Below are 25,498 nucleotides of genomic sequence, written 5' to 3' on the forward strand. Positions count from 1 at the left end.
AAATGGGAACGGGATGTTAGGTTGGAAAGGTTAGTTTCAGAAAGACATAAAGGAGATACACTGCTCTACCTCCAAGTCCATGGGATCCATTCCTCAATAATATGAACCAGAGTGGGGGGGGGGAGGGGGGAGTCACAGTATATAGTTTTTAGAGAATAGTCATTGGTTTGTCTTTTCAATTTTTTGGTTTGTCTTAAAGTTTAGAGACACTATTATCACCTCCAAATACTTTCAGAATATCAAAACTTCATTAGATATTTACCACCATGCTGAACTCTAATTACAAGGAGATTCTTCATCCTTTTCCTATAAAAGCTTTTATGATGATTTCTATTTATATTGGTGCCCTTAGAATAGCTACAGACTCCAGGGAGGCCAAATACAACCAGCAAGAGCAGGACTTGGACACCCAAGTAATCATGACTCAATTAGAGAGTCTGTCTGTTCTCCTGAGACCTCTCTGGACCAAGCCTGACATACTAGGGATAGCTATGCTTAAGGTTAGAGTTTGTGTTCATTCTTCTGGGACAAAGCCTGTTATTTTCCTTCTCTACTAAGGGAAGTGGGAAGGTTAACAAGTCCAGATAGAATTCCCTCAACCCCTGAACAGAATGCTTATAAGTGCCAGGCCTCAGTGGCATTTGCAGAGCCCTAGGCTCTTGCTGACACTACACAGCAGAGGTAAGAGCATTGTATAAAAGGGGAATCTAGAAAAGGAACAGAGGTCATCAGGAGGGGTTCCAAGACTATTAGGATGAACAGACTTGGGACCCTTGGGCATTCTACTTCTGACTGTGCTCCTGTGTAAGTCTCCAAGACAAGACTCAGAGGGAAGGAATTCTCTTGGGAGGGGACTTGAAGTGTGGAATCCATACAGAGGAGCTCATGCTTCCTTACAGATTCAAGGAGTCTGAAGAGGCCCTCTAGATTGCTAATGGCAATCCAAAACACTCCAAGACACCTGCCAATGTTTTCAATATGCAATAGGTTATTCTCATTCAACATAGCTAGGCATTGTGTTACCCCAGGGATTATACTAGAGAAGATAGGAATGCTCCTTATTCTTATGAAACTTAGATTGTTTGAGGGATCATCCATGTAAGCAGGCAATTCAGAGCACTGTGTGTGTATAGTACAAAGACAGGCACTGAGCACAGACAGGGTTGGAGCGATTTAAGGTGACATCTAAGTTATGGAAAGGTGCATATGTAAGGATTGGCTAGGTGAAGAGGAATGCCATCCCAACACCAAGAACATGGGTAATTCTTAGAGGCAAAAGAACATGATATAGTTATGAAGTAGAAAAATTCAGCCTTGTTGGAAGGTAGTGGGTAGGGTCAAGAATGGTAAAAAATCTGGTTGGTGTTGGCAGATGTATTTGGATAGAGCTCAGGTGGCAGGTTGGCCTGACTCCTTATATCCTCATGGCAACTCTGAGCAGGAGCTTCAGTAGCCTTCCCTTCTGTTGTGTTTGAAGTGTGAAGGCTGTTTGACTAGGGAGACATATGTTAAGGAATGTTAGGATCTTAGGGAAGGATGGGAATGGGGCAGTCAGCAAAGTTAACCAAGACTCAGCCCAGTCCCATTTAACAATGGAAGTGCATCTCTCCAGTCATGGGTACCCTTTTCAGTTTTATGAGGGGTTTCTGGAGATGAATAGGAAGAGGAAAACATGGAGAGGAAACGGTCATTGGGAAAAAGAGCTCTGTATGTTGTCAGGTATAGGGGAGGAAAGAGAAAGGATACAAATAAAATCTGCCTTCTTCAGGGCTTGAGGCCATTCCAGGAGATTGAAGACATTTGGCTTGGCTCTAGTAAGGTCTGATGTAGTACAGGTGTGCTGGATTTCAAGAGAAATCACTTCTGATGTCTAGAAGTCCCTAGTTATACTTAGCTTTGTATGTAACTTGGGCTGTGAGATCTTCCAATAGGACTTCTCTGCCCAAACTCCGAAGGAAATGATTCCCCAGGTTGTGAGGCAGTATTGATGAGACTCAAATGGCATCAAAAGAAAAAAAAAAAGACTGCTAAAACCTCTTCACTAAAATAGGAGGGTAACTGCTGAGGGAAGAGGAGCATGGGGATAGAAAACAAATTCATTGACAAGTCCTGTTGATTTTTCCATTCAAGGGTTCTTCCTTTTCTGGAATAAAGATTCTCTATGTGATTACACCTTTGCTTAGTACAGCATCAGGTTATTAAAGCCAGTTGATTAGATGCAAGGGTGAAGTAGACAAGTCCCCTCTTAAGTCTAGAAGTCCTGGTAAAGGTCATTTAGCCCTGAATGCCATTTATTTGCCTGTAGAACTAGTTCTGTAAAGTTGTCAACTTTCAGATTACATGTCCTGCTAAGGAAGCAAACAACTTCTCAAAGACAGTACTGAGTGAAGATTGTATAGTATTGGGATCTGGTGTGACCCATCCAAACCAGTGGCCTGGTGAAAGTGGCAGTTGAAGAGATTATCTACAGAGGCCTGGAAAGGGTTAAGGAAACTGACAAGGGGATGGTAAAGCACCAGAACCAACCTTGCACCTTATTATCCTACTCAGGCCTGACCACATAAGGGAAGATGCTGTTGCCAGAAAACGGGAGGGGTCACTTTTTAGAGCTGTTGCCTTTGGTAGAAAACCATGGCAAGGCCATATGTGCGTGGCAGGAAGGGAATTGGAGAACATGTTCCTGATCTCCAGTCTCCTTTTCTTACCTCTTGTTGGTGCCTCATATTGGTTGAACTCCTCTAGAAGACAGAAGAGAAGGGAATCTGAGTAATGCAGCCATATAAAATCCAGGTTATAGGGACCTAGGACAGGGCTTCAGAGGGACAAATGGAAAATAACCAGCACACAGGGTGAAAAAACCAAGACAGGCTCCCCTTGCCTGATTTCACCTGGTCACTTCAATCACAGGCTGGTTCCTATGCTCTTTTTTTACCCCAGCCTTAATGATTCAGCCTTTTTATTGCTACTGCCAACACTGTTCCCATTTGTAGTGATATAGGAGAACCTTGAGATGGAGAGGAAACCCAGCTCATCGAGAGGAATTCTGTGGGATCAAGTCATTACTATGGTGGTCATCCTCCCAGTACCACGGCTCCCTAGAGAGGCATTCCAAGGTTTTTTGAACTTTAATATTTCAACACCAAAAATATATCCAATATTCTCAACTGCGAAAAGCTAATGCTTACTGTTAATGTGTCAGACATTGCATTCTTGTTTAATCCTCATGCCTCCTCTAGGCTACAAGTGTTTAACTTTGTTGTCAGTTGAAGTCAATTATATGATATGATATATATGATATGATATGTATGTACACTTGCTTCAGCTCCTACTGCCAGGATCTGAAACCAGATCTGAAAAATTCCAAAGCCCAGACTATTAACTATCTGCTATAGTCAACCCAACAAGGTTCAAGATGTAGGAGACAAAGCTTATATGTTTTTCTCCTTCCTTGACATTCCTCTAGTATAGATAGGAAACATTCTGGTATAATCCTTTAGACCCTGAAGAAAAACCCACACAAAATTTCTTCTAGGTCTTTTCTCAAAATACAAATATCCCTTTAGCCAGTTGTCCTGAACTCCAAGTAGGACATTTCTTCTTTGGCCAAATACTTGTCCTCTAGTCTTCATGCCACTCAGAGCTGAATGGGTCTTCTTCCCTAATGGGGAGAATGCTCTGCTTCTGGAGCCTTATCCTCTACTTAGCCTCCATAAAAGGAGAGGGCCCTTGCAAGGATCTGCCTCTCGGCAGACAAACTGAGTTACATTCAGCAGCTTTTGCTTTTCAGGAATTGCTTTGTTTCTATCCTTCAAGGTCCCTTTTCTTCACTGGTCCATGTCTTAGTGATTTTTGGCCTGTAGATTAAAGGTTTCAGATCATCCAATAGCAAGTGTTGGCCTCAAGCTTAACCTTTGATTTACCACAGAGCCTAGACAGTCCTGGGGGTCTACCAATATGTCTTTTCAAGAAGCTCTCATTTTGAGACCTAATAGAATACTGAGAGATACTATATAGTTTACCTTTAAAGGACTAAATAGGTACTGGTCTGCCTTAGGTCATTTCAATGATTGATGCAAGAACATTGCTCCTTGGGAGTCCTATTATACAGAGATACTCTTACATTCAAATATGTATTTGGCTTGTGCTTGGCAAATTTTTGTCAGGTAAAATTTTGTGACCGTAATAATATGACACTTACACTATGATATTGTTCCATGATTTCTTTTAAGTTTATAGCATCTTACCAATGATTCTATTCTTTATTATAGGATTTAATAAAATATTTCTAGAAAAAGTTTCTACTGCATTTTGGGGCATGAGTGAGAAGGTTCATTTATGAATCATGCTCACTTTTCAAAATTCCTGCTCAGTACCCAGCTCCTTCCAGCTTGCTGGCATCCCAGGGCTGGAGTCCCTGCATCTCTGGCTTTCCATCCCCTTTGGCTCCATGTACCTGGTTGCCGTGGTGGGGAACATCACCATTCTGGCTGTGGTAAAGGTGGAGAATAGCCTGCACCAGCCCATGTACTTCTTCCTGTGTATGTTGGCGGTTGTTGACCTGGTTCTATCCACTTCTACTATGCCCAAACTGCTGGGAATCTTCTGGTTTGGTGCTGGTGATATTGGCCTGGATGCCTGCTTGGCCCAAATGTTCCTCATCCACTGCTTTGCCACAGTTGAGTCAGGCATCTTCCTTGCCATGTCTTTGGACCGCTATGTAGCCATTTGCAACCCGCTACATCATACCACAGTGCTCACTCATGCTATGGTGGGACGGTTGGGGCTGGCTGCCCTCTTTCGGGGGGTACTCTACATTGGACCTCTGCCTTTGATGATCCGCCTACGGCTGCCCCTTTACAAGGCTCGTGTCATCTCACACTCTTACTGTGAGCACATGGCTGTGGTCACCTTGGCATGTGGTGACAGCAGGGTCAACAATGTCTATGGGCTAAGCATTGGTTTTTTGGTCCTAATCTTGGATTCCATGGCTATTGCTGTCTCTTATGTGATGATTTTCCGGGCCGTGATGGGGCTAGCCACACCTGAAGCCCGACTTAAAACCCTGGGGACATGTGGTTCTCACATCTGTGCCATTCTGATCTTTTATGTTCCTATTGTGGTTTCTTCTCTCATTCACCGATTTGGTCACCAGGTACCTCCTCCAATCCACACTTTACTGGCTAACTTCTACCTCCTCATTCCTCCAATCCTTAATCCCATTGTTTACGCTGTCCGCACCAAGCAGATCCGGGAGCGGCTTCTCCAAATGCTGAAGACAGAAACTAAGTTCAAGTGACCATTACTTCCTTCCCTCTCAAACATATGGAGAAGGTATTTAAATATGGTGGGCAGCTTGCCAAATGGGAGCTTCAAGCCGTCTGAGAGGTTAGGCCCAGTGTTCTCCAGTTTTTGTGATTCCAAAGGAATGTTAAGAATGTACAGCTTTAAGTTCTATTTATGTTTATTTTAATGACTAAAGGGTATTTGAGCTGTAAAGGTGAAATTATGATGACCTCAGTAATACAAATAGTTAGGATATTTATAAGAATTAAGTGCTGAATGAACACTAACTTGTGAGGTAGTTAGTACTGTTCACATTTTACACATTGGAAATAGGATAGAATACCCTTGCTTTATCAGTTGCATGCAGAGCTTCTAAGATGCCTAGATCCAATGCTTTGGAGTTTAGAATGTTATATAATAGGTTCTACTTTTTTCTGTGCCTGCTTCAATTCTAAAAAAAAAAAAAAAAAGTCATTTGATTCATGTGGACTTAACAACAGGAAAAGCAATTTTGATTTAAGCCTTTAAGCCAAGATGCTAAAATTTCTTGTACTAAGAAAGCATGGAGTGTTCTAGAAGAACATGGCCTGTTAAAAAAAGATCAGCTTAATGAAGGGCAGTGGACAAGATGATCAGGTTTCAACATGACCTTCGTACTTCTCCTGTAGACCCATTCCTGTCAAGTAGCCTGAAGCATGTGAGGGCTCCATGAAGAGGAGAACCTCTACTCCTTGCAGTAGCTCTCCCTGGGTACATCTGTAGGATTCCTCACTACATATGGTCTTTTTGAATTGATCACAAAATAAGGTGAAGTTAGGAGTTCTAGCATTTCTAGGAACATTGACTTTACCTTCCAGATTAAGTATTAGTTCAATATCTAGAAAAGGACTATAAAACACTTTGCTAGTTAAGTAGCTGCTGTTGAAAGTTACTAATGTGATTAACCACAGTTTGTAGGCAGTTACTGTACCTGCTTTGCACATGAGAAATGGATATTCCCAGAAGTGACAGAAGAATTGCCCAAGGTGACTCAGTTTATAGGAGGTAAAAAAAAAGAAAAAAAAAAGAATTCAGCAGTTAAAAATTTGAGAGTGAGCATTCATGAGTGAGCATGAGGGGCAGAGGGAGGTGGAGAGAATCTCAAGATGGCTCCATACTTAGTGCTGAGCCAACAGGGGGATCTAGGCCTGATCCCATGACCCTGATATTATGACCTGAGCCAAAAATCAAGTCCGACACTCGACTGAGCCAGCCAGATGCCGCATGGAATTCAGTGGTTTAGAATTCCAAAGCCTCTAGTCCTTATGACCCTCATTTTACTCAGCTGTGGAAAAGATGAAAAGCTTTTTTCCTAAAGGTCTGAATGGTTGCATATTTAATGTCTCTTACACAGCTGACACTATAGTCAGTCCCAACTGCGAATGCACAGATCAGTTTCCCTTCAAAGGGTAGAACTGGATGCAACTCAAAGTTGGATTACAAACCCTTAACTATAACCAGGCAGGAAGATGTTGAGTCTATTGAGCTTTAGGTATACAACAAATGATCACAGACCTTAGTATGAAGGGAAGTAGTCAAGTGCAAATGAAAGATCACTATACAACAGCCAGAATAAATGATTTCTGATTCTGACTATTGGGATATCTAGAATGTGTTCATTTAGGGTTCTGATTATTTTCACATTTCCCCAAAATCTCTAACTTTTAGCCTATTCTATCCCATAGTTCCATCATGGTTTAGCTTTCCTGAACCTTAGTCTGAGTTTGGGAAGAGTCAAATAGTCTTCATATAAAGGGAAAAACAATCATAAGCAAAGTCCTATTTTGCTTACCCCCACCATGGTTGGGGACCAAGGGAAGGGGTTTGGAATTAATGTCAAGTATGTGTTCACTGGATCTCCCTCTTTGTGGAGGAGTGTGGGAAAAGTCAAGGACAAGGACATGGCCTGGAGAAAAGGTCTGAAGCTTTAGCATTTAACTACCAGGTTAAAAATTGAAGAGAGGTTAGAAACCTTGTTATTCTCCTTTAGTGCATAGCATTTATATTTTCTGAGGGAGAATATGCTCAAGGGACTTAGGTATAAACTTGAACCCAATTTATGGCACTCTTCATTTGGAGTTCAGCCTAGCACATGAATTTGCTTTTTGCAGATTAGCTATGGAATATCAATCCCTCAACTCTTATGTATTTTAGTATTGTGAAACCTGGATGTAGCCAAGAGGCATTCGGTTTGCTACCTAAGCAGAAAAGACTAAGGGGTTTTATAGAGCATACAACAAAGCATGGAGATTGTTGTGGCAACCTTCAAATATGCCTCCCCCATCTCCTGTGGTAGGAGTGTGGTGTACTGTCAGCCTTAGCTGTTGCCATCTAAAAATCCATCACCATGTTCCGCTGAGGTCACATTTTCCACAAGCAACTCCTAGCCAATGACTAGGCATTATAGGGATGGAGGGTAGGCCCATTCCTGCAGGACAGAATACTTGTGACAGGTAACTATGGCTATGGGACTCCTCACTGTACTTCTAAAAGCTTCGGCAAGGCCAATGAAGTCTGAGACCTTTCCCTCCTTAACCTCTTTCAATACTTTACAGAGGTCAGACTGGCATTGTGAGCGGATAGCTTGCCCAGTATTTAGCTCCCTCTGCATTTCTCTCATAGGCATAGCTTCCAGTAAGTCTAATCCCATCTTGTGGTCTGCTTCTTAGAGGACCAAGAGTGGTCAGAGCAAACAGAATGTAAAGTGGGCATCTGGCTGGCTCACTAACTGCCTGGCGGAGGAGGACAATGCCACCTTAGTGGGTAGGGCATAGGTAGTCCTTCACACAAGATGGTGACTCAACTGCTAAAGATTTCACTAGTGGGGAACTAAGATATCCCAGTAGGGGGGAAACACTGTTGCAAGTGTGAGGATACAAACATTTGAGAAATGGGGGGGAGGGTACAGTCTATAAAGTCATGGATTTTGTTTTTCTAAATTACACTGATGCCTTGCAGAAGGATGGTAAGATTGAGAGCTATTAACAAGCAGTTAATGGCTATGCATGAGAGCCTGAGTGTCTGCTTACTTACAAAAATATTCTTATCTGCTGCAATAATATAGCTAAGTGATAGGCCAAAGACCGTTGTTAGAGGCATAGAGCACTCAGTGTTTGAATGCTCAGCCAGAGAAGGCCAGGGTTCTATTTTGGAAAACCTGGGATACTAAAACATGGCATGGGAACCTCTAGATGCCTACCTTTGGGTATAGTGGCCCTATAGCTACTCCAAATGCTTGGACTTTGAGGTGACATTTCCTTAGTAAGGGGTGGCTTCTGTAAGGCAACAGGTGTTCCTCTCCAGAGCCATCCTCACCTCTCTTCCTGGCTACTGTGCTGATAACCAGGGTTAAAGGGAGGCAGGGCCCAAGTTCTCAGAATTAGCTAGCACATACTGACATGAGTACCTGTGGGAATGGTTTGGGGAGTATTTGATCAGGAGGAATAGGATGTAAATATGTAATATTAAGACTAGATGAAAAAAATTCAACCTGGAGGCACTTTCTTGGCATGTGGGATTTATTACCCTTGCGAAGACCCTAGGAGATTGTGCAAACTCCCTGTTAGAGTGGCTCCTTTAAGCCTGAAAACAATGGCTAATGAGAAGCAAAGTGAAAATGCTTAGGTTGTCCTGAAAGGTAAAAATAAAGATGTAGGTAATCATATTGTAACAGATTGTTATGTAATGACAGAAGACCCATCAGAAAATTATGTTCAGTTGAACACAAGACACAACATCCAAAACCATCATAACTGGTGATACAGGCACCAGTACCCCTGAGAAGTTCAATGGTGGCTCTCACCAGGTCTGATGACAGCAAAGGTAGTTCTAGTTGTGGGATCATGAAGATCAGTGGGGATAATGGAGAAATTGAGACCAAATGGAAGCATTTGACCACAAGTCAGAAGGCTGAAATTACTTTAAGAACTGGTAAAGTCAAAGGGGCTTGGCTCCAGGGGATTGTGGAACTGTTTTAGTGTTTTTGGCCCCAAGGGCTGAAACAGGTGGGTAGCCAGTAAGGCTCTGGCTTACCATCTAGAAAAACAAAGTACAATGGATATGAGACTAGGGATGGTCATTGCAATAGTCAATCTCTTGCTCAGTTTCCAGACCTGTACTAATTTTCAAGATCTAGGACTCATTAACCCAAGAGGTACCTGGATCCCTAAGGGGAAGGACTCAAAAAACCTCAGTTCTATACCATGATTCCCTGAACTCTTCTCTAAAGAGAACTATGGTCATTTAGGCAATTTTACACTAGGAAGAGAATACCTAGACATTGAAGACTGATACTGATAAACTGAAACAACAATCATGGTCCCTCTACTGGAGTTGGGGCTCTGCTCTAGGTAGAATCCAGTCAGTAAGGGGTCTTAGAGAAAGTCCAGTTCTCAGTATGTCTTGATTTCACGAACTTACCCAGTGGTCACTTCTTCAGCCACTTAGTGACTGATTAGAACTATTAGAGTAGAGTTGGAATAACTACCATATGGCATACCTGGTCTGTGAGGGAAGAGGTAGCACAGTGGGGAAGGCCAGATAGAAGTCACCAAAATTTCTCTCCAAAGTTAAAAAAAAAATGCTACTCAGGTTCATGATAGAGAATTTAGCAACTGGGCAGATGTATTGTTTATTCCAATTTCAAGAGGACTGAGAAGTTTCCATTCACATGGGATAGGCAATAGTACTCAGTTTCCCTCAGGGGCATGTTAACTTTTTTTTTCCTTTTCTTTTTTTTAAATTTTTTTTTTTAACGTTTATTTTTGAGACAGAGAGAGACAGAGCATGAACAGGGGAGGAGCAGAGAGAGAGAGGGAGACAGAATCTGAAACAGGCTCCAGGCTCTGAGCTGTCAGCACAGAGCCCGACGCGGGGCTTGAACTCACGGACCGTGAGATCATGACCTGAGCCGAAGTCAGACGCTTAACCAACCGAGCCACCCAGGCGCCCATGTTAACTCTTTTTATACCATAATATAATCCTAAAAGGACTAGACCTGCCACAGAATATCGCAATGATCTACCAGTGACAGGTTGATTGGGCAAAATACACAAGAAGTGGACTGTGAAAGCCCTAGACACATATGCTCCAGAGGAAGAGACAAATACTGAGAATAGTCAGTAGCCTAGCATTTCAGTGAAGGTTTCCAGGGGTCCAATGGTAAAGAAATGTTTCTAAAGTGAAGATCTTCATCTTGCAAATTCTATACAAGGAGAAAACAATGCATGGTAGGCTACATTTGATTCTGGAGATAATGTATTCCTCACTTAGGAATTCTGTACCAGAGGACATGGAAGGCTTCCAGCTTTGAGTGGGCCCAGAGCAGGAAAAGGCTCTATCGCAGGTTCAGGCTGTGGTGCCAAACATCACTGACACATAGGTCATAGGAACTAGTACACTCAAGTGTTAGAGGTATCAGTAATGGGGAAAGAAACAGCATGTAGCTTATGGAATTGTTATTATACATGCCCTAGTATTTAAGTTAGGCTGTGTCACTTATAGCAGAAAACTGTATAACTTGATAACTCCTGGCATTTTGTTAGACCCTGGTAGAGACAGAACATTTGGCCACACGACAAGTGATCACGCATCCAGAACTGCCCATTAGGAGTTGGATGTATCAGACCTAAGTCAAAATTAGACAGGTCCAGCAGCAGTGAGAGATGGAAATGGTTCATACATGATCAAATCTAGGAAGATCAGAGGGCAGAAGCATGAGCAGGAATTCCAGAGTCAGGTCATCCAGAGCATTTGCAGTAGTTCTTCTCCTGCAGATCACATCAATGGCCACATGAAGCGGTCTGTTACACCAACAGAAAGAAGAAGCCAGGGACTGGTTTATGTTTTATGGGTTGGGAAGGCATGACCTAAAATGGATGGCAGATGCGTTATAGTTACATACAGAGGTGGCCTTGAGACTTTGAAAGAGTGGAGAATCAAAGTTTCCTAGTTGGCAGAATTTCAAGTGGTACAGCTGGTCATTCATGCTCTGTGAAAAGTAAAGTGGTCCAAGAGTCATCTCTAAGTCCTTGGGCAGGGGCCTACAAAGTAAGAGACAGGAGATTTAAGGTAAAGAGGTCTGAGAGAAGGATGGGAGTTGGGTTCAAGTTGAGGAGTTTTGTATCTGTGTAAAATGTACACCAGAAAAGGCTCTGAACTAAGCCACTGAGGCAATTCTGCTGGTTGACATTCAGTGGTCATCTCAGAACTGGTGTGATGGGTTATTAGAGTAGCAGCAGTGACAGCAAAGGAGACTGTGTGAGCTCAACCAAGTAGATTCCTACTGAGCATGGAGTTCAATGCTGAAACCTAGACATAATACTATTATTCAAGGAGGCCCCTTGGTAAGTCAACTACTTTGAAGGTCTGTACTGCCAGTGATATGTACTTATCCTGGGTGTGGATTTTCCTTTCTTGTCTATGAAAGCCTCAGCCAGCACTACTTTGAAGGCTTCCTGAATGACTTATGGGAAAGAGATCCCACGTTACACAGTAACAGAAGAGTAGACATTCTTCACCATAGGATATGCAGCATAGGGATCATGACTATGGGATTCACTGGAAGCATTAACATTACTTCACTAACCAGAAGCAGTTAGACTCAATTCTGGGGCAGTCTTCTAAAAACACAGCTGAAAAGGCAGCTCAGAGGCAGCACTCCACACAAGAAAGTGGCCATCCTTTAGGATGCTGTATTTGCATTAAATTAGATCTTTATCTGGTGCTTGGTCCCCAGTAGGATACAGGAGTCCAGGGACAAAGAGGTAGAGTCAGGAATATGTTACAGTCTCAATCATCCACTAGGGGACTTTTGCTTCCTATCCCAGGAAATACGGTCTCTGAATGGTTGGAAGTCCTGATCCTCAAAGGATACAACAAGGGTTCTGTTGAACTACAAATTATAGCTGCCCTCAGGCTACTTAGGACTCTAGTGCTTAGGGACCAACAGGTAAGAGTTACTATCCTGGCAGGAGTAACTGACCTAATTGAAGAGGCAGTTGCTTTTACACAATGGATATGGGGGAGTTTGTAAATGAGAAGCCAGGTGATCTAGTTAGGCATTTTCTAGTGGCCATGCCCCATTATAAGCATGAGTGTACATGTGAAACAATCCCCAAATGGAGTATGATTACCAAGGGTTCAACCTCCTCAGGAATGAAGAATTGGGTTGCTTCATCAGGTAGGCCACCAAGATTTAAAGTGGTGATAGCTATAAGATTCCTCAAGATTCAAGATTCCTTGAGGGTGAGAGGAATTCCAAATAGACAGTGGAAGGAAAAGAGTAACAGTTGTGGTTCTGATAGGAGTTCCAGACTGGGGTTGTAGTTCTACCGGCCTTCCTCTTCTAGTTTACCCACAGCAAAAGAGGCCCATGGGAACTATGGGGTTGCTGCTCCCAAAATATGAAGGACACCTGTACCATGCAATAAATTGTGGTGACCATGAAAATATGCTCCTCAGATCTGATTGCAGGAAGCATATGTGACTAAACAGCTTCTATCACACTGCTCAAGTCCACGGCCCTGCCTGGGTTCCACTTCTTGTGGGGTGGCTTCCAAGCAGTGAATGAACATAGCACTAATAATGCAGACTTATTCTTGTGAGACAGTGGACTTTCCTTATGGGTGCCTTTGGCTTAAGTACTCCTTGTGGCCTTGTCAAAACTTTTAGAAATGCACTGAAGTCTAAGACCTTCCTTCCCTTCTTACCTCCCTCCTGCACAGAGATCAGACCTGCATTGTAAGCTTATAGTTCTTCCAGCCTCAGGATTCCTTTGTATCTTCCTTCATGGGCATTTCCCACTGAACGAATCTCTGACACATGTAATTCCTTCTTGACATCTGCTCTTCAGAGAAAGTATTCTAACACAATTACGGGGAGTGCCGCTGAAAAATGTTCAGTTCATGTTCACAAGTCAGTCCTGTGAGAAGGGCTAATACCGCTTATGGACATGAAGACTTTTATGAAGATGAACTTTCCGAAGACTTCTCAGATGTTTAAGGAATGAAAGCCACGTAGCCATTACAATCCTCAGCACAGAGCTCAGCAAGTCTTCTTTCTTACCCTAGAACAGAATTCATGGGGGGAAATTGTAGTACCAATATAAATCTGAAAGACCTAACGTCAGAAGTGTTCTATAGCAATTGAGTTCAAAGTGTAAAGGTAGAGCTGCTCCCTTGATGTTACCATAGGCACTCACGATGAGGCTTTATGGGAAGGGAGACTATAATAGCTGAAGACTGATCTAGACTAATAGACTGATGTTGTTACAACCCGGTTTCCTCCATTTTTCTCTTTAGCAGTTTAAAATATTTTTGAGAGAGAAAGAGTGAGCACGAGCGAGCAGGGAAGGGGCAGAGAGAGAGAGAGGGAGACACAGAACCTGAAGTAGGCTCCAGGTTCTGAGCTTCCAGCACAGAGCCAGATGTGGGGCTTGAACTCACAAACTGTGAGATCATGACCTGAGCCGAAGTCGGACGCTTAACAGACAGCAAACCAGGTGCCCCCAGCAGTTTGTTTTTTACCTTGAGTCTGGTTATGGGTAGAGAGTCTTTTTAGGTTTCCATTCTAAGCTACTTCTCTCTCCCAATTCTTGGACTCATGAAAATATAAGGGATACATTACCAACCACTTGGCCTTGTAAGAACAAGACTTCTGAACATCTCTGGGTTCTTAGAGTAAGCAGAAAAATATTTCTGGAGAAACTTCAGCCACTTGGCTGAATGTTGGTTGTGTGGACTGCTTCAGTTGTTAGTATATCTTATGTGGAGGTCCTATTCTCTGTTACCTCAGGCTGTCCTCCCCTCAAGCTTTCTTCTAAGTCCACTCTTGGACTTGTTACCTGAAGGGACAGTCTCAGCCCCCAACAAAGGATTAATATTAAATCTTTTTTTTTTTACCCATCCCTTCTGACAAGTGGTGGGACTTCTGTTTCATATACAATAAAAATGGCTTCTCATTCAGACTACACTTCTATCCATGGAGTGGTATTGAAGGATTTGTGTTAAGGTTTTAGGGTGGTTGTAAGTAGATGTATACACAAGTGAAAATATTTTCGAAGTTCTGTAATACAGTATCACACCCAAGTACCTCCAACATAAAGTCCTAGGCAGGCCTATTAGAATCACAAGGATAATCGTGAAAACTATTAAAGATTGAGCCCTGAGAATCTTTAATAGTCTTTTTGGGTGGGAGACCTATGGTTCTCTGAGATTAAGATGGTTGACAAGTATAACTGCTGCCTTCCTTCCCCAAGATCAGTCTCAAAAGGTACCCTATATAGGAAACTATGATAGAAATTCACACCCTGGGGAAGGTTGGAATGGGAAGGGACTGGAAAGTCCTACTACGTGGGGGTAGTAGCATTGGCCCGAGACAAAAGACAGACACCCAAGCACTACTATGGGACAATGCAATAGATAATGGACTATAAGAGCTTGGGTCTTGTTCCTCCCCTGCATTGCCTTGGAATAATCGGTGCCTAGTTAACACTTGTGTGGACTCCTTTGTCCTTAAAAGTCAAGTCACAGCTGCAGAGGAGCTCTGTGTAGGTGGCTTCATGGAGAAATAGGTAGGGCACAATTAACTTTAAGTAACAGCATCCCCACCCTCAGACATTCTCAAAACTGACAAGTTACCCAGGAGATTTCTCCTTTTAAACCCTTTCCATAGAGAACATGAAGTTTTAATTTTGGGGAGGAGGGGAAAGATTTACTATCTATATTTGGTGCCTTGGGCTCTTTGCTTTAGGATTAGTATACCTGCTCATTGGTGCTGGGAATCTGCAGTGCCATTTGCATTGTCTAGTAGTCAATACTTCTAGAGAAGTCAACTCACAGGCCAGAAAATGTTTGAGAAACAACTATTCCAGAAGGCAAACAACCCGCTAATTTAAAGTCCACCAGAAGCAGATTAGAACAGATCAACCACTTCTAGAAGTGGTCCCACATTTGGATTAGTACGCTCATAAGACAAAAACAGATTTTACCTGGCATAAAGTTGACTTTATAGATGTAGATGGGACAGGAAACAGCAGCTCACCATCCTCAGTCTCCCTGGGAAGTTCCCCCATCTGCAGCTTCTTGGACCCCTCATCCCTATAGCAGTGTGAAGGGTTAAGGATGATGCTAAAAATGTTCTATTCTGCCTTGGTATAGATCATGGCATTGGATTCCTATGGAAGTCTTGTTACTTCAGTTACACGGGCCCAAGACCTGTGTCCCAGACCCTCAAGTCCAGGTATAGTCTCACAGACCAGCAGACTCAGTAAACAAGACAATCAGTTCTTTGTAAGCAGTCTCTTAACTCATTAAGATGAGACAGGCCTTTCAGTAAGTTAAGTCTAGCTGGAAAAAAAAATCAGATGGAAGATAATTGGATGCCTACCTTATTCCATATACAAAAATAAACTCCAGGTTTATTAAGGACTTAGATGTGAAAGTAACTTTAATTCTTAGTAGTGATATATGATTAAGTTTTAGGTCTTAGGATAGATGAAGTTTTAAAAACAAAGATTACTTCAAGAAAATTAGGACGTTTGACTAAATTAGCAGGAAGTGCCTTAAATTGGGAGGTTACAGATGGGAAGACTCCTGATATATACAGAGGACTTATAAAAGGAACTACCAAGAAGAAATGCAAACCAAAAGAGGATGGACAAGATTATCAGTCTCAAAGTTGAAGGCCACATCTTTTAGGGCAACCCAATGACTAAGCAGGGGGCGGGGAAACACAGTGGTCAATGTGGTCCAATTTAGGACAAAACTGAAAGGTCACTGTAGAAACAGCTCCTGGAGGAGTTGGTCAAAGCTACAGTTCGATTTTCATCCTAGCTTTTTGCCCCTGCCAACTTTTCACTTCCCTCCATGCAACACTCCTTAAATATTCCACACAACACTAACATTTGGTATTTGGAGAGGTTCAAGGAAATATATACTAAAAAGGTAACATGTTAGAATTGCAACATTTGGTAACATCGTGTAATGAAACCTTATCCCTGTTGTAGGTGAATCACAGATAGCCCCTGGTAGCAGTCTGATCATTAAGACTTACTGATGTATTGGGAGGATATACTTGCTAAAAGTAATAGATTGACATAGGCACTTGTGAAAGGTGTTCTATTAATTCATGTGTTCCATATCAAGCTAGGATGAAGACAACAGCAGAGCTACTCTATCTGTAGAAGAATCAAGATCAGGAGGTTAATGGCAGTTTACTTAATCAGTATTCATAATCCTTTGCCCTGTGTTTAAACTTGAAACACAGTTGATTGTCTTCTCTCCTGGGAGGGAAAAATTCAGAACTTTTAGGAAGAGTGCATGGTAATGACTCTACCAGTTTTTTCTCCCAAAGGGACCTACAGCCATTTATTCAGATACTTGCCACTGTAAAAAGGAGAACTATTTGAGAATGTTTGACACAAGTGCTAAGTAACCCTCATACCCAGAAACCCAAAGATTATGGCCCCCCAGGCAGGACAGGGAAGCATAGGAGAACTAGGTAACAAGTGGATTCCTGGCCAATAGCCAGCTTACAGAGGGTCCTCTGATTCTGGGATGCATCTTATGATCATTCACCTTACATATATCCATTCTGACTATACATTCAGGTATCTATTCATGAGTTTGGCCTAGGAATCAAGAGGTATAGTAGAGAAGGTTGAAGCAAGGCCTTTGGAACTTTCCTCTTTTTCTGAATAGGACAGTAAATGAAGATACTGTGTACTTGAAGGGATGGAAGAACTTAGTGATGCTTTAAAATGACCTAAAGCATGGGGTCACCTGGGTGGCTCAGTCAGTTGAGCAGGTCATATTCTTGCAGTTTGTGAGTTTGAGCCCCACATGGATTTGCTGCTGTAAGTGAGGAACTTGCTTCAGATCTTCTGTCCCACCTCTGAGCCTCCCCTGCTTGTGCTCTCAAAAATAAACAGGACATTAAAAAAAAAAAAGCGACCTGAAGTCTGTGGAGGTGGAAGTCCCCATCACATCCCCATTTAATGCACAGTATGGCACCTGAAACAGCTAGCTCCTGGAGAATACTCCAAATGCATGTACTAGCCCTAACTAAGTGGTGTTGCCAGATGTGTTCTCTGCTAGAGCACATTAACACAGTCATGTACATGGCACACCACCATCAATTTGGTGGATGCTTTTCTACAGGACAGGAACTCAGATACAGTTTGCATTCACCTGAAATGAACACTGGACACATTTGTAGTTTTGCCATAATATAGCTGAGATACTTGGAGCTGTGCTCTAATATTCTTTGATGATGAAAGTATTCTATAATCGGTATTCAGTTTAGTAGCCACTAACCACACATGGCTATTAAGCATTTGAAATGTAACCTGTTGGAGGCCTTAGGGTTACACACACACACACACACACACACACACACACACACACACACTTCAGAGCATGGGGAATAAACACTAAGAAAATAAGTGATTCATAGATCTACTTGGTCTTTCAGGCCAAAGCTGGATGGTTGCTGCACTATCATCCCACTCAAGAGTAACCTTGAAAAGTGGAGAGGGGTACATCCTCCCAACAGGTATAGCTTCCGTCAGTACTCCTCGTTCTCCATTTTATATAAAAAGGGTTTTCATTTTGAGGTTTAAATACATAGGTGTATATACTAATGAGAAGTGGCAAATGGATTTACTGCTGGTCAGGCCTAGAAGGAGAGAAACTGAGGACAAGTTGGTATAGAGTAGAGATCTGTGGATGGGCATATGGGAGTAAGCTGAAGTATCTTTATAGAGAGTGCTAACGTCCATCAGAAACCATCTACCAGAAGAACGTGCTAGTACAATAGATACAATGGAAAGATCCTGCAAAATTAGTTTTGAGACTGGCACCTCATTCTACACCACTGTAGGCAAGAACTATGATGCCAGAAGTGTTAAGATGGTTGCCAACTACCACATTAGACCTAAGGCCATGTTAAAAGTCCAAGACATTGCTATGGTGTCTCCAAAGTTTGAGTCACAGAAGTCTATAGAAGATCCAGAAACCACAGGGGTGATAGCTTCTGTATCAATATGAAAAATCACAGCCTAATATACAGTTGCTATGTTAACCAGAAAAAGCATTTCACAAAGTTTAACACTAAAGAAAAAAAATCCTCAAAGTGGTTTTAGAGGGAACATACCTCTAACATAAGAAAGGCTGTATAGGAAAAATGCACAGCTGACATTTTATTCAATGGTGTAAAAGAGCTTTTCCTCTAAGATCTGGAAGACCAGAAGTCCACTCTTACATTCATTTAACATAGTACTTTCTCCAGTAAGGACAAGTTTGGTGGGTAGGCAAGTAGAAGAATACTCCATTTTCTGAGACATAAGTTTAGCTACTTACATTTTCTTAAATATGATAGACAGCTTAAGTTTATGCCTTTTAGTCACCCTGTATATATTATCCGAATACTGAGTTTGTTCTTTGGTTTCCAGCCCTTGATCCTCCTTCGGCCTTGTAGATTGACTTAAAGGAACCAAGTTCAAGCACCCAAAATGGGGAGAAGTATTCCCGCCTCTGTCAAGGAGATTTAGCCATCAGAGGCTTCCACATTAGGGACACACTGCCCCTGAAGTAGTTCAGCCCAAGACTGACAGGATGTAGCTAGTATCTCCTGTACTCTGGTACTCCAAGGTAGAAGAAGATTAGGATTTCTACTGCATCTTTGTCACAGGTAAAGGCATAGGAAGTGATGGAATTGGGGTTGAATGATAAACATCGCCTGGAGACAGATGACCACATTACCGCTAGAGACAAGCAGGCATCTTCTGGAAGATTCTGGGATTTATGAATTTAGGAGATTGAGACAAACCATAAGGATGTAAATGTAATTTTATAATCCTAAATTAGGATACAGGACAGCACTTGTTAGACTAGGAAATTTCTGGGGACAAACCTAGGATAATCATGAAATATAGTCCGTATGTATTAAGTGTTTTGATAAGTTCATGGGGGATTGAAGCTAAAAATATAAGGAGAGAAATTGCCCTTAACTTCCAGGGCAAGGGAGTCTGGAGGAAAAGGAAAAGGATTTCATAGGGTCAGAAGCCCTGCTTCTTCAAACCTTAGACTGAATAGGCAGCTATACCCTCCCAGGACTTTGAGTCCCAGATGAAAGTAAGAGCCTATAAACCAATACAGGTGTTGCAGGGATTGGCAGATGGAATACTTTTTGCTAACAGCTTAGTTTTTATCTCCAGACCAGGACTGCATTTTCAGTTTACCCATTTAAAAAAAAAAAGTTTCATGTGATCTAGAAGTAAATAGGAAGGTATGGGACTCAGTTTCTAGAGCTATGCACAGGTAGGAAGCATGATGTTAGTTGCTCCAAGTTTATGGATTTGAGAGGCTTTTAGGAACAAAGGGATCAAACCTCACTAGCCTGAATATGAAAAGTAACAATGATTGGGGTTTAGGAAGTAGTTGTAAGTCAGGTCAGAAAAAGCAGTATGCTATTACCCAGCTGCTCTCCTCCAGAGAGGACTATAACAGAGTTACAGTTGGTAATAGTTTCAATAAAGGCAGAGCTTTGGACTGGACAGGAGAGCAGGAGAAAACCCCTGTTCCCTGTATTCTTCCTTCCATGAGGGTTTTGGTATTGTTTCCCCAGAAGTGAACATTTTAGTCCTTCTTGGACTTATTCCTTCCCAGGAGGAAAAGGTTTGATTGTATATTAAAGCTGACACTCTACTTTGATCTGGTGGCTTGTGCCTGTTCAGTTGTTAGTGACATCCTCAGGAATGGGAAGTTGTTTTTGGTTTTGAGAGGGCTGATACTGGGGCACCTGGGTGGCGCAGTCGGTTAAGCATCCGACTTCAGCCAGGTCACGATCTCGCGGTCCGGGAGTTTGAGCCCCGCGTCCGGCTCTGGGCTGATGGCTCAGAGCCTGGAGCCTGTTTCCGATTCTGTGTCTCCCTCTCTCTCTGCCCCTCCCCCGTTCATGCTCTGTCTCTCTCTGTCCCAAAAATAAATAAACGTTGAGAGGGCTGATACTATTCCCACTTTAGAGAAACAAGTTACTGTTTTTGCAGCATTAATGAAGTCTGCTCAACTACTGGACTTCAGGTGTTCCTTTTAGGTTATGGAGCACAGTGAGCTTGGAGTCGCAACGAGAAGCTGCTTTTCTCATTGCCAAGTACCAGGAATCACAGGATCCCAAGATTCCTAATCAAGGGCCATCACAGCCTAACACAGAATACCTCATTTGAGTTACACTGGATCCAGATCAACTTGCCAAAGGAAGGTAACTGCAAAGGAGGACAGTCTAACCCTGCTTGGTTGATGGTCTTATTAGTAAGTGTTAAGAGGCATTTGTGAGCTGATGTATTTAGTGATGGATCTTTGCCCTGGAATTTGAGTCTGATGACTGAGGTCAACCCTCAAACTTTTTTTTAAATAGCGGCACTCCAGCAGGGGAGAAGGGCAGAGGGAGAGAATCTTAAGCAGGCTTCACGCTCAGAATGGAGCCCGATGCTGGGCTTGATCCCATGACCCTGGGACCATGACCGAAGCTGAAATCAGGAGTCCGATGCTCAACCAACCGAGTCACCCAGGAAGACAACTTCTCTTGAATTCCAAGGAAAAATACTTGGGATATCTTGTTGCTAGAGGAGAACCCAGATGTGAAGGCTGAGAGCCAATTTGGGTGCATAATTCCTTAACCATTTTTTTCCTGGTCCAATTCACTTTAAATTTTAGTTAATGAGTTCAGTGCAGTTCTATAAGCTGGTCTGATTTTCCTGCTAAGTGGACTGTAGGACTGAGTTGCTTCATGAGTAGAGAAAAACCTTGGGAACATAGGATTTTAAGCCTCCACTACTGTACCAAACTCCAGACTGCATAGCACAGCCCTTTCTCCAAGGGACAGAGTAGTTGAATCTCAGACCTTCCTGGACTGGAGTCCCAGCTAGAACTGTGTGCTGTCCAGGCTACCACAAACATGGCATAATCCTTGACCTGCTTCCACTCTATCTGGGAGATCTCTTATTTCTGGTCTTGTGGGGCCTGGCAGGGTTTGGGGGGTGGGTGGGAAGCCTCCTGCACTGGTTTTCACTTAGTGAGTGAATAGCCAGTTCACTATTGATCATACAAAGGTGAACATGTTCTCACAGTGTAACAGTTGACAGGAGAAAGGACCTCGAAGACATGGTTTAAGCAAGATTCCTCCAAGTGATAGCTGATAGAAGTCTTCCAGACTTAAGAAACTGGAAGTGTGAAGATGTGGAGGAAGGACAGAGCTTGGGCTTTCCCCAGGAAATAGGAGAAAGTTGGTGTGGATTAGAAGTACTGGGGTTCCCAAATGCTAGTTACATTCCTTTCTCCTATAGGTACTTAGACAATTAAGACCTGTGAGCCAAGTAAACCTTTTAGTGCCTGGTACAGTTATAGACTTCTGAAACTCTTTACATTTACTCCCTTAGTTTTCATAACCACCTTGTAGTAGTATTAAGCCTGATTTTACAGGCAAGGAAGCACTGAGGACAAAAGTTAAGCAGTTTCAGAGGATGCCCAAGTCCTAAATAGTAGAGCCATAAATCAAGCCCAGGTAGTCTGACCTCAGAATGTAGGCTTTTAAACAAGTATACTATGTCATCTTACCATGGAAATTAAAGTTTTGGTTTGACTGATTAAACTGGAGTATGGGACCAAGATCTAGAGAGATTCACTACCTGTCCACTTCTCAATCCAAGGTGAGATTTTGATGGGCTGAGGAAACGCTAGCCTGCTTCATAAAGACACACAACCAGTCTTTCACCTATAGTCTACAGATGACCCCAGGATTAGAGACAATTAGAATATGGACAAGTATTTGACTTTAACTCCATAAGCCAATAAATCGATCAATAAGCAACCTTTGGGGTGCCTCAGTGGCTCAGTTGGTTAAGGGTCCAACTCTCGGTTTCAGCCCAGGTCATGATCTCACGGTTTGTGGGTTCAAGTCCTGCATTGGGCTCTGTAGGGGCAGTATGGAGCCTGCTTAGAATTCTTAAAATGACTCAAAGATTAAAAAAAAAAAATTAGCATCCCTTTTGTAGGGGCCAGTGAGAGGTTGAGAGAATTCAGGATTTTTTTCCAATGCTGCTCACTTGAGTGGGGGTGTGTGCATATGTCAGTCTTCATGGAAATGGAGATTAAGTGATAATCCTTACATTGATCTAACAGTAGAGGCAAGCAGGAATAGGATTCCCATAATACTCTAGAGTTTTTGGCTTCAGAACACTAGATATAGTTAAGCAAAGTTCCAATTTCAGGAACCAAATGCAAAGTCCTAAAGGAATCTGGTAAGTCTGAAGATGAGCTTTGTGGGCAAGTATAAGGAAACTTTTGAACATTAGGCAGCCATTAGTGAGGAAGGGGACTGCTTATAAAAGGACTGTCAGAGGGATGTATATGTCTTATATGGGCAATCGAGTGATTAATGTGTATTAATTTTCAAGAGAGATTACAAATATGACCAAGCAACAGGTAACAGTAGCCAGCAGGAAAAAAAACCAAAGAACAAACATGTACTGCATTTGTATTAACCATATACTCCCAACACCCACACTTCCACCTCCACACTATGGCTGTTGGTGCCACAACTCTATAAACAGCTTAGAGTAAAGGCAAGCAATCAGAAGTCCACTTATAGAAACAGAAAGGAGAAAAGGTAATAGCTTACATCATGAATTTTTCTATTCTTGTTGAATATAGCCTGGAATCAAGCAATTTGAAGGTGGATAATAATGGGCTCAAGGATCTGTGCACTGCAGTCCTTAGTAAGGACCACAGGAAATTCAGGTATCCCACTGCAGAAAGGCCTTTAGTATAGGTCTATGTGAAGGAAGTCTGGGCTTTGTTGTTCCCAAAAGGGACTGCTTCCTATCTGCTCAAGTGAAATCTTGGTACCAATCCAGGACATGCAAACTCTGGAGAAGACTTTGATGAGAGCTTGGGATTGTCAGTTACAACAGCACTGAGATCTGAAGATGTAGTCACCATGGCATGTTATTTTCTGAAGGGTGACTGTTCTCCCTGCTCTGACCTGGATTGCTTTAACAAAGCCAAACAGCATGAGTAGAAGACTGGTTTAAACATCCCAAGTTGAACCCAGCTGAGGAGTCATCAGATAGGAACTATAAACAAAAAGCTCCCAGGTGATCTGAGTAGTCTTCAGCTGAAGACATTTAGGCACACAAATTAGTGAATCACCACTGAATCGTCAGCCTTCAGTTCCTATAGGACAAAAGTCCTAGAATAAGACCAAAGCAAAACTGTTAGCAAAACAGGAAACAAGATCTCCACTGGGCTTTAAGGTTTTGTTCATGAGTGCCAGCTGCTAAGGTACATGTTAGGTTGAGCAGCAACTCCTCCCATAGCACTTCTGTGTTTGCTCAGAGGAATCCTTAAGCTACTAATAGCGATGGTACCCTACAAGGGGCACTTTCTCCTCGACCCAGGTCTCTGTTCTCCTGGCTCTCATCTTCCCTGCTACAAACTCCTTCAGCCTTTGATCCAGGCTTTTACCACCTTCCTTCCCCACAAGATGTGAGCTGCCACTTTCCACCACACTAATTGGCATGCGTAGGGAGTGGTTGGTTTGCTGTAGGACATCTTTATCTAAAGATTCTGACAGAATTAGAAACAGATCCTAAGATATCCCTTTTATGAGCCACAAATGTGAAGAGTTTTAATCTTACATTGGATCAAGAGATGCTCTCTAAGGGAAGGCAGCCACAGGTGAGGCTATCAGACTCCTCTGGGATGACAGTCTTGTAAGTGATGAACAGTACCTGTGAGTTTCTGAATTAAGGACACAACTCATCCCTTCAGACAGGATTAACTTCTCCTACACTTGAGGGAAGAAACTTTAAATCCCCTTTGAGGGATAGACAAAGGAATACTATTGGAAAGGGCACTTAGGTTTCACTTCTCAGTAGGTTCTCGATGCATTTTATGGCTTCTTCTGCCAGTATCAGGATTCATTCCTGGAGTACAGAAGTAGCCTGAGCATGAGGGACTGAGGAAAGTTTCTAGGATCAGCATCACAATCCCATCCCCTATAGAGCCCATATACATTCCAGAATCTTGTTGCTTAAAAATATTAGGTTAAGTAGAGACTCTTCAGGCAGAGAAATGTCCAAGCAGAAAATCCTATGAGAAAATGGGGTTTGAAGTAGAGATTCTTACAGTATCTGTAGGTTCAACATGAGGAAGTTTAAAAGGGAACTCTCTTGGGTCTAGGATCCCACAAACACTTGAATGTTGGTGTTAACAGTACTGTTAGGAACAACTTGAGTCTAAAATCCAAGGGCAGGAAGAGTTTGAAGAGAGACCACTTGAGAAAGAATCTCAAGGACTGGAACAACTATGGGCCAAGGAAGAACACAAAAGGACCATGTGCCTTTATGAGGACGAAGTAGAGACTAAGTCATGAGTTTGAAAGACAGAGTTGAACAATAGGAACAGGAGAACTATTCCTCACTAAAAGCCATTCCCTCAGCCTATCTTTCTAATTCCAGCAACACAAATTGAATCAGAACCTAAATGAACACCAAAATGTTTCTAAGGTTCAAGCTACCTGTTTGAGAGGAGTCGAAAGAATAATATTCAACAGCCCTTGGTCCTGAAGAAGGGCTTTGTAAAACATGGACTTCAGGCAAAGCAAGTGTCCTGTAAAATTCTTTAGACATTAGGAGTCATTTCTTGAAGTATTTGGATGGCTCAGAGGCACAAAGTAGCTACGAATTAAGCCTAGTGAAGGCATTAGAAGGACAATAGGTTATACAGAGCTTCCTTCTGATGTGTTCTTTTTGACTCAGAATAGGAAAAATAGCCAGTAACCCTATCAAGGATGGGGAGGTTAGCTTTAAAAAGAGATTACAGCAAAGTTAGAACCAAGGCTTGAGCTAATCAGAGAAGGTCCTTTCTTCAGCCTTGCATTGTAAAAGATACTAAGTCTATGAGTTAGAGATACCCTCAAAAGAAGCAGGATTAATTTGACAGAGACCTCCCAACCATTAGCTAGTATCATCCCAGCTAGATGGGTTCTTTGGGAGCTCTTACCAGTCCCAGATTTTCCAGCAAGCCCACAACACGGAAGTAAAGGAAGCCTAGATAGAAAGAATGAGCTCCACCTGGACTAAGAGGTAGTTTCCAGTTTTGATCAGCCCAAAGCGTCT

General features: G+C 42.4%; 1 protein-coding gene across 1 annotated transcript; it reads left to right on the top strand.

The window, feature by feature from the left end:
• Positions 1-4,342: 4,342 nt before the first annotated feature.
• On the top strand, positions 4,343-5,296 carry LOC125177074 (olfactory receptor 52M1). Its single transcript, XM_047879104.1, has one exon. The coding sequence runs from the start codon at positions 4,343-4,345 to the stop codon at positions 5,294-5,296; it is 954 nt and encodes a 317-aa protein (XP_047735060.1).
• The last annotated feature ends 20,202 nt before the right edge of the window (positions 5,297-25,498 follow it).

The sequence above is a fragment of the Prionailurus viverrinus genome, chromosome D1 (genome assembly GCF_022837055.1).
Source record: "Prionailurus viverrinus isolate Anna chromosome D1, UM_Priviv_1.0, whole genome shotgun sequence".
NCBI lineage: Eukaryota > Metazoa > Chordata > Mammalia > Carnivora > Felidae > Prionailurus > Prionailurus viverrinus.